Source organism: Pyxicephalus adspersus, chromosome 11 (assembly GCF_032062135.1).
Source record: "Pyxicephalus adspersus chromosome 11, UCB_Pads_2.0, whole genome shotgun sequence".
NCBI lineage: Eukaryota > Metazoa > Chordata > Amphibia > Anura > Pyxicephalidae > Pyxicephalus > Pyxicephalus adspersus.
The window spans coordinates 364215-375026 of record NC_092868.1 but is presented as its reverse complement, the minus strand read 5'-3'; the positions used below and the strand labels follow the sequence as shown (position 1 = coordinate 375026).

The window sequence follows — 10812 nt, the reverse complement described above, 5'->3', positions numbered from 1 at the left end:
GTACTGTGCAGAGTCTATACATACAGATACTGAGAACTACAAGCGGGGTACAGGAGGCAATCCACAAGACACCCCCTATACCCAGGCCGCAAAGCACCACTTAAAACCAGACCTATTCACAAGACAACTCATAATACCAGACTCATCCATAGGACATCCTTTATACCCCGACCTCTGGTTACAACCAGACAACTCTATGGGGCAATTCATTAACCCGGACCCCTCCAAAGAGCTCCCCTACATCCAAACTTCTCCACACAACCACCCTTACCCCTTATAATACTTCGACCCCTTCACAGGGCATCCCCTATGACCAGACCTCACTACTGCTCACCGCCTATACCCAGACCCCTCCACAGGGTACTCACTATGTCAGGACCATCCACTTTACTCTGATTTATCCAAAGGGCACTTTCTATACCAAGACCCCTCTACAGTGGATCACTTACAAATAGACACCTTCACTGGTCATCCCATAGCCCAAACCTCCTCTATATGGCCCCCCCTAAACCCAGACCTCTCTACAGTGCAGAATTTACAGCCTGACCACTTCACAGGGTAACCCATTTACCCCAGACCCCTCCATAGGACCCCATAGGACCCCTCCATATGGCCAGACCAACTCACTAGACCCCTTCACGGCCAACCATATTTTTAGACCCCTCCACAGGGTACTCTCTATTTCAAGACCACCCATTTTCCAGAGATGCCTCCAAAAGGCACTTCCTTTACTAAGACCCCTCTACAGTGGATCACTTAAAAATAGACACCTTCACTGGTCACCCCCTAGCCCAGATCCCCTCCACAGGGCAACCCCAGACCTCTTCACAGGACATCCTCAGACCTCTCCACAGGGCACCCCAGACCTCCTCACAGGGCACCCCCAGACCTCTCCCAGACCTCTCCACAGGGCACCCCCAGACCTCTCCACAGGGCACCCCCAGGCCTCTTCACAGGACATCCTCGGACCTCTCCACAGGGCACCCCTATACCTAGATCTATCCAAAGGGCACAGCTTATACCCAAATCTTTCCACAGGGCACTATTTATACCCAGACCTCCCCACAAGGCATTTCCTGTATTCAGAACCCTTTTCTCGGGGACTTACAGGTCAGGGAGTCTTGTAGAATCCTCACACACTATTAGGAGGAAGGCAGTGTGGTCAGTTAGCAGTGAATGTGCCAGTTATCTGAGGAGGGGGAGAAGGATGAATGGCGAGGGTCTTACCAGTCAGAGGATCCCTAGACATCCCACTTCCAGCAGCCTTTTGTTCGGCTCCCCTGCCGACATGCTGCCTGCATTCACATATATACACACTGCAAGGAATAGATCGGCCTCACTTCCACATGATTATGATGTTGCCTGGCAACAACCAATCAGGATGGGTTCTGTATATCAGAGAGTGTCTGTGATGTATAGAGCCGGCCTGTCATTGCTTTCCTCCTCCATCATGTAACTACAGAGAGCCATCCACCCCAAATACCCAGCACCCACCCGAGAGAGCTGCCCCTCCGAAGATACTACAAATGAAGCTAACAGGAGAAGGGCGTAGTACAACACTGCATGCACACAGCTTGCACACACAGAATGATTTGGGGAGGAAACACATTTTTCTCTCCCATCACTAATATTCCTTGAGTCTCCTGCACCAGAGGACAGGAATGTGCCATGCAAATCCCAAATATCATTTTATGACAGTTGATTGGTTCCTAGGGGCAAACACATAGGGGCCAGAATGGCAGCAGATGGCATCCAATCACGGGTGGCATTGGCAGTCACTGCATCCTGGTAAATGACAGGGGCCTCAGATGACAGTGAGCCCTCATCCAGGTGAGGGGTCTGGGGCAATACTGCACTGCACAATACCCCTGGGATGGGAGTAACAATATTCATACCACTGACCTTCTGCCCCTTCCTATATTGGACATATTTTAATCATTATCAGTTCATCCTCTGGGCACCGCTTTACCACCTCAGCCCATGCCGCACCAGGAGATTCCCATCCTCCATTGCATTACGTTATCAGATATTCACATAGACGCTTCAATCCCTTCCTCACCTCGTCCACTGCAATTCATTTCCTCCATCAATGAACCGCCTACATACAATGCACTGGATGTGGTGTATACCTACCTGTAAGAGTAATCTAGCGGATTCATTGTCTGACTGTTCTTGTATTTCTAGAAGACATGGAATAAATTACCTTTATCTGATTCAATTATACTTAATATCAGTATGTACAGAGCACACCGCATACATGGGACTGTACAGAACACACCACATACATGGGACTGTACAGAGCACACTGCATACATGGGACTGTACAGAACACACCGCATACATGGGACTGTACAGAGCACACTGCATACATGGGACTGTACAGAATACAGAACACGTACAGAACACATCCTCCTCCACCCCCCATATTTCAGATATCTGTATATGCAGACTAAACACAGAGGAGTTCCTAAACCCCTATACAGGAAGTAAGAGGTACAGCCAGGACCCCATACTTCATATAATTCTAGAATAAATACAAAGGACAGTATGGGAACTCTATTTTGGAGGAGGGTCAGACAGGACCCCCATATGTCTCACATACCAACACTAAACACAGAGGGGTTCTGAAACCCCTATGCAGGAGGAATGGGGTACAGCTAGGACCCCATAGCAGCTTGATGAATTATATCTTTAGGTGATAAAACAGTGAGAATCAATATGTCCAATCTGGAAAGATTGGAAAACATGAACATGAGACTTTTTATTAAATATGAATGATGTTTGGGGGGGGCAGAGTTCTGAATTTAAAGCTAAGATCACATGACCTCAGACCAGCGGGAAGCTTGAACGCTAACCCTAGAAATATTACTTACTAGAGAGTTGGTAATGGGGGTCAGTGAGTTCATGATTGGGGTGAATATTTGGTCTGGAAGTTTTGGTCCTTTTCTGCCACATCCACTTGGAGGGTGTACAAGTATAGTATATTAATTGATGAAAGGAATAATAGGAAACATTTTGCTTAGCACAATCTCAGTGATGCAGAATGGGAGATGTGACTGTCAGCACAGTGCGATCCTCAGACAACGCCTTCATACTCCAAGGGCACAAATCTCCGGGGGAACCCACAAGCTATCAGACCGGTTATGTGTTAGGGGTGTCAGGGGGTGAGCATAGCAGATACCAGACACATCCATATACACTATAGGATATCCTGTGTACAATGTAAGCAGGATAAAGAGGCTGATAAATGACTGGAAATTGTCATTATGAAAGCTGGAGAAGATTTCTGCTAGGTTACCTGAATACCGGGAATGATGGGCGGCCATACTTAGTGCTGGGAAGGGAAAGTAGGGTGGCAGATTATTTACCTGTATCCTGCCATATATATATGACAGAAGGACGACACAACTGGGGGGAGAGAAGGGTGGAGGGAAGAGGAGGAAGAGGAGGAGACAGCGATACAATATACACAGCTACACATCATACATACACAGCGATACAATATACACAGCTATACATCATACATACACAGCGATACAATATACACAGCTACACATCATACATACACAGCGATACAATATACACAGCTACACATCATACATACACCATACATATACAGGGCTATACACAGACACACTGCATTCAGGGGACGCTTGTCTGAAGACAGGACTGTGCTGCTCTCGGACCCTCATCGTCACCCACCAATATGCAGCCGGAGGAGAAGGAGAAGGAAGAAGCTCCCCCCAAACCTGCAGCCAATGAAAGCACCAGCTTGGTGCATGGACCTACAGGCAACAAGGTAAGAGGATCTGCCCTTCGTGCAGAATGTCACTAACATTACCTGGGACTGGTCAGCCAATCACATCCTAGCTAATATTTTTGCATTATGGACAGACGATAAAAGGGAACATATACATGGTAACTGTGAGTGACACAAACTGCAATGCCCAAAGAAATCAGAATGACCTCATGATAACGGATTCCTATATAATATTGTATCAAATCATCCCTAGGAAGAACCAAGACACTGCAGCGGATGTATATGTGATGGTGTAACACAGGTATGGTGGGTGTATATGTGATGGTGTAACACAGGTATGACGGGTGTATATGTGACAGTGTAACACTGTGATAGGTGTATATGTGATGGTGTAACACAGGTATGGTGTGTGTATATGTGCTGGTGTAACACAGGTATGACGGGTGTATATGTGATGGTGTAACTCAGGTATGGTGGGTGTATATGTGATGGTGTAACTCAGGTATGACGGGTGTATATGTGATGGTGTAACTCAGGTATGGTGGGTGTATATGTGATGGTGTAACACAGGTATGGTGGGTGTATATGTGATGGTGTAACACAGGTATGGTGAGTGTATATGTGATGATGTAACACAGGTATGGTGGGTATATATGTGACAGTGTAACACTGTGACAGGTGTATATGTGATGGTGTAACACAGGTATGACGGGTGTATATGTGATTGTGTAACACAGGTATGGTGGGTGTATATGTGATGGTGTAACACTGTGACAGGTGTATATGTGTCCCCAGGTCCACTGCCCTCAATCTGGCACAAGAGAGCACACTGGGAACTGGGAACACTGGGAGAGAAGCAGAGAGTGAAATGTTTGATTATAGGTATGCACTTAGTGGGTTACATAACTCTGACCCCTGCACTCTGTATGTTACATATATGTGACCTCATGCACTCTGTATGTTACATACACCTGACCCCTGCACTCAGTAGGTTACATATCTCTGACCCCTGCACTCTGTATGTTACATATATGTGACCTCATGCACTCTGTATGTTATATACACCTGACCCCTGCACTCAGTGGGTTACATAACTGTTACCCCTGCACTCTGTATGTTACATACCTGTGCCCCTGCACTCTGTAGGTTACATACCTGTGATCCCTGCACTCTGTATGTTACATACACCTGCAATCTGTATGTACATACCTGTGATTGCTGCACTCTGTATGTTACATACCTGTGATTCCTGCACTCTGTATGTTACATACACCTGACCCCATGCACTCTGTATAGTACATACACCTGATTCCCTGTATGTTACATACACCTGACCCCTGCATTCTGTACATCACATACACCTGACCCCTGCACTCTGTATGTTACATACCTGTGACCCATACACTGGTACTGCACTGCGGTGCCTTTCATTCTCCATAGCACCCTAAATGCACCTTGGCAACGTACTGCAGAGCCACTCATGGCAAAGTGCTGCTGTGTGAACAGACATCAGACAAGGACATGGACACTGAGGGAATCCATTGGGAGGTCACTGTGACCTTCAGGGAAAGCTATCCCTGGGTAAAAGGTCACTTGGGCCTGAGATACGAGAGATGGCTCCGCCTTGTTTCCTATCCAATCATCAATCATCTCATGTCAAGGCCAGGCTGTGATTCAGGAATTATCATTCAGAATTGTTATCATTTAATCTAATTGGCTGTGGCTTTATAGCTGATTTCAGCAGGATAAAGATTTGTGGTTTAGCACCATTTGGTATTTTGGGGAATGGACTGAACTGCGCAAGTTTAACGATGGACTCAGACAGTTGTGAATCTTCCCAGCAACACATCGATCTTCTGCCAGGAAATACATCAAAATACAGGGGGCGACTGGCAGCATCCAGGGGGTGCTATGGGTAGAAATCTGCAGTCTTATGACTAACAGCCCAACAGATCTGTAATACGAATGCCACCTACCTGATATCACACCTACCTGATATTACATCTACCTGACATCACACCTACCTGACTTGCACCTACCTGACATCACACCTACCTGACATTACATCTACCTGAAATCACACCTACCTGACATTGCACCTACCTGAGGCTCCACCTACCTGACACCACACCTACCTAACATCACACCCACCTGACATCACACCTACCTGATATGACACCTACCTGACATCACACCTACCTGATATGACACATACCTAACATCACACCTACCTGACATCACACCCACCTGATATCACACCTACCTGACATTACATCTACCTGCCATCATACCTACCTAATATTACATCTACTTGACATCACACCTGACATCAAAACTACCTGACACCACACCTATGATGACATCACACCTACCTGATATGACACATACCTAACATCACACCTACCTGACATCACACCCACCTGGCATCACACCTACCTGACACTACATCTACCTGATATCACACCTACCTGATATTACATCTACCTGACATCACACCTACCTGATAGTATATCTACCTGACATCACACCTACCTGACACAACATTTACCTAACATCACACCCACCTGACATCACACCTACCTGATATGACACCTACCTGACATCACACCAACCTGATATGACACATACCTGACATCACACTTACCTGATATGACACATACCTGACATCACACTTACCTGACACCACATCTACCTGACACACCTACCTGACATCACACCTATGGCCTCACATCATATGGAAAACAATGTGAAAGGCTGCTGGCTGAGGTGTGGTATAAAAACAATGTAGATAATGGTAACAGGCTCTAGTAGTAACAATAAAGGATTCTAACATCCAGCACAGGAAGTGTCTGACAGAATCCCAGGGTGAAAAATAACATGAATGCAGGTGTTACATGTAAGGAGTGTGATTGCAGCAGGATGCAGTGTGTGATTTGTAGGATGTCAGTATGACATACATGTGTCATGCGTGTGCTGCACTGCCTCCTTGTGATTCATGGGGAAACAGATCTCCAATGTGGTGCCTGGGATGCAGCACTTAGCAGTTTCCATGGGAACAGTGACAAAATCACGGTGATTGTATTCCAAGAGATTGGCTGCAGTGAAGGCCACTAATTATTGGATGATCGGAGCTCTACGTCAATCTATTATTCAGGGTTTCAGGGGATTTCACTCGGTTTCCACCAGGATGAAAGGTTACAAATCCCAAGGTCAAACCAATGGGCCTAATACATGCATGAAATGTCAGACCAGTAGGGGGCATTCTGTTACCTCTAACAACCATTCCAGGGCACCATCTGCATGGAGTTTGTCTACCTGTATTTGTGTGGGTGTTCATTTACCACATCCACAAAACATACTGCATGGTAATTGCTGCCCCCAAAACCAAAAGCTAATCTAGCCTATGTCTATGTGAAGCTGTGTAATATGTGGGCACCATAATAATAATGATATTACAAAATATGATTCTGTGCACTTCTATAAGAAGGGAAGTTACATGGAATGGCAGCCAGCAGCTGGAGGGATTCAGAAGATGGAAAATGATCCTTCATGTAATTCTGCTGCACAAACTATGGGACAATCCCCTAGACACGGGGTATCCCTGCTTGTTAGCTAGACAACAATAACCCCTCCCTATGTGACTACCTAATACCTGCTCTTCCCCATTTTCCCATGCCAATACATGACTCCTCCCCTACTGATACATGACCCCTCCCCTTCTGATACATGACTCCAACCCCCTCCCCTCCTGACACATGACTCCTCCCTTTCCCCTTCTGACACATGACTCCTCCCTTTCCTCTTCTGCTACAAGATTTCTCCCCTCTCCCCTCCTGATACATGACTCCTCCCCTTTCCCCATCCTGATACATGACCCCTCCCCTCTCCCCTCCTGATACATAACCCCTCTCCTTTCCCCTCCTGATACATGACTCCTCGCCTTTCCCCATCCTGACACATGACCCCTCCCCTTTCCTCTCCTGATACATGACCCCTCCCCTCTCCCCTCCTGATACATAACCCCTCCCCTTTCTCCTCCTGACACATGACCCCTCCCCTTTCCCCTCCTGATACATGTCTTCCACTTTAGGTAAAATGTAATGATAAATACTGTGTACTATTAATGATAGTGGATCAATGGATTGCCATATTCCATAAATATTGCAGAATTGCCCCCTTCTCCCATTCTGAGATTTGACTCCTCCCCTTCACTCATCCTGAGATGACTCCTCCCCTTCACCCATTCTGGGATCTGACTCCTCCCCTTCTCCCATCCTGAGATCTGACTCCTCCCCTTCACTCATCCTGAGATCTGATTACTCCTCTTCTCCCATACTGATATCTGACTCCTCCCCTTCTTCCATCCTGAGATCTGACTCCTCCCCTTCACCTATTCTGGGATCTGACTCCTCCTCTTCTCCCATCCTGATATCTGACTCCTCCCCTTCACCCATTCTGGGATCTGACTCCTTCACTTCTCCCATTCTGAGATCTGACTCCTCCCCTTCGCTCACCCTGAGATCTGACTCCTCCTATCTGACTCCTCCCCTTCTCCCATCCTGAGATCTGACTCCTCCCCTTCTCCCATCCTGAGATCTGACTCCTCCCCTTCTCCCATACTGATGCAATGTACCAGTGGTCCTTGTCCCTTTTACCCAAAGTGGGGCAGGACTGGGAGCACTCTGGGCTGAGGGATTGCTGTGTACAATAGGAGGGGTAACAGAAGTACTTTCTAATTCCCCCAAACTGCCCCAATCTCTTCTTGGTGTCACTAAGTGGAGGTTGGACTAAACCATGACACTGAGGTAGAATCTCATTTCATGATTCATGGTGCCACATCCCAGCAAACCACATTATCAGTAGGAAATGATTTCTTACCCTCCATGAATAAGATGCTGCATTATCAGTAATCACCCCCCATCAGGTCCCCCCAACACCCCCCCACTTAACAACACACATCCCCCAACACCCCTCCACATCACAGGTCCTCCCCAACAACACCCCCCACTCAACAACACACATCCCCCGACACCACCCCTCCACATCTCCACATCTCAGGTCCCCCCGAACAATAAACCCCACTCAACAACACACATCCCCCAACAACCCCCTTCCACATCTCAGGTCCCCCCAACAACACCCCCCACTCAACAACACACAACTCCCAACACCCCCCTCCCCACATCTCAGGTCCCCCCCAACAACACCCCCCACTCCACAACACACATCCCCCAACATCCCTCCACATCACACATGCCCCTGCCTAGCAGATCTCACCAGGTTACACCTTAATAGACTTTGCCAAGATGTAGGAGGAACTGATAAAAACTGATCTGATAAACCAGCCAACCTATCAGGAAGAAATATTTACCATTTGCCGGCCAACATCTCTACCTCTTGTTGCCAATATTATTAATTATTATAAAGTCTTTAGGTAATTATGTGACACACAGGCAGGGCACAGCACACATCTACTGACATAGCAGCAGAGGGCGCTATAGCACCTCTCCTGGTTCTCAGCCACAATACACAGGTTCTCTTATACAAGAGGTGGCTTATAAAATATTGTGGCAGCTCATAAAACATATAAATAGCTTTGCTGCACCAACACCCTTCTGTAATTACTGGAGTTAGACAGTTATTGTATACACCGAGCACTGACACTACTCAGGCTCACCCTATGGGGCACAATAATAATATTCCAGGGAAGTGCTCATACCAAACAACCAATCATGTGGCAGACCCATCAGATTATCATTCACTCTCACTATTCACCCCCACTATGTGGTGCCAACCAATGTGATAATCTACCCTAGGAAATGATCAGATCTTGGGGGAATAAACAAACTCTGATATAAGGTGTGTGTGGGGGGGGGGGGGGGGGGGGGTCACATAACGCGCACACCTGAGAAATGCCCCTTTCCCCCAATGTGGGCACCTAGGTCAGCAATGTGTTTCCATTGGTAGGGAACCATCTGCGGTATTATAATGCCCCCCGCAACCCACCGAGGAGCCAAACTCCATCATGTCCCTGCTTCCGGAAAATAATGTTGTGGTTGTGATTGGTGAGTTTATTATGTCTGTACACCTTACAAGTTTTATTAGTGATTTGCACAATCGCCCTTCCTCCATATCTATGTATAATATTGAGGGGGGTCCCAGCAGCCAAATCCACAACACCCGATGTTACCTATGTGTCCCCAAAATAATACAGCTGTCAGTTTCTGGGGGATAGATACCCCAAATCTGCAGATAAATGTCAGAGAGATGGAGGGGACGTTCCTGGGATGTGAACGGCCATTCTGGTAGCAGAATATTACATGGGATGATTTCTACATCTCCTCCATTATTCACATTCATTAGCACTAATTATAATAAGTGTTCAGAATATTCTGTCACAGCAATGAAACGATTGTTCCCAGGGCGTTATCTCATCTTTTCACTCTTTCACTACTGGATGGCAGCCTTGTGCGAGGCCCCCATATTCCCCAGATCCCAGGGGGGACACAAGGAGACAGGGGGGTCACAAGGAGACAGAGGGGTCATAAAGGGGACAGGGGGGGCACAAGGAGACAGAGGTGTCACAAGGAGACATAGGGGTCACACAAGGAGACAGAGGGGATACAAGGAGACAGAGGGGTCACAAGGAGACAGAGGAGTCACAAGGAGACAGGGGGGTCACGAGGAGACAGAGGAGTCACAAGGAGACAGGGGGGTCACACAAGGAGACAGAGGGGTCACAAGGAGACAGAGGAGTCACAAGGAGACAGGGGGTCACACAAGGAGACAGAGAGGTCACAAGGAGACAGAGGAGTCACAAGGAGACAGGGTGGTCACACAAGGAGACAGAGGGGTCAAACAAGGAGACAGGGGAGTCACAAGGAGACAGGGGGGTCACAAGGAGACAGAGGAGTCACAAGGAGACAGGGGAGTCACAAGGAGACAGGGGGGTCACAAGGAGACAGAGGAGTCACAAGGAGACAGGGGAGTCACAAGGAGACAGGGGAGTCACAAGGAAACAGAGGAGTCACAAGGAGACAGGGGAGTCACAA

General features: G+C 47.4%; 2 protein-coding genes across 4 annotated transcripts in view; one reads left to right on the top strand and one right to left on the bottom strand.

Moving 5' to 3' along the window:
* PHC2 (polyhomeotic homolog 2) overlaps nucleotides 1-2383 on the bottom strand; it is a 22788-nt gene extending 20405 nt beyond the window's left edge. For 2 of the 3 annotated variants that reach the window (XM_072426201.1, XM_072426203.1), the window contains exon 1: nucleotides 2134-2383. The gene's annotated coding sequence lies outside the window, so the exon portion shown is untranslated. Of the gene's footprint in view, nucleotides 1-1227; nucleotides 1348-2133 lie in introns of those variants that run through there. The other variant, XM_072426202.1, reaches the window with a different exon arrangement.
* A 1093-nt stretch (nucleotides 2384-3476) lies between these two features.
* Nucleotides 3477-10812, top strand: part of SLC2A1 (solute carrier family 2 member 1) — a 45890-nt gene continuing 38554 nt past the window's right edge. Inside the window, exon 1 of the mRNA XM_072427325.1 lies at nucleotides 3477-3799. Coding sequence (XP_072283426.1) covers nucleotides 3707-3799 — 93 coding nt within the window. The 5' untranslated portion in view covers nucleotides 3477-3706. The remainder of the gene's footprint in view (nucleotides 3800-10812) is intronic.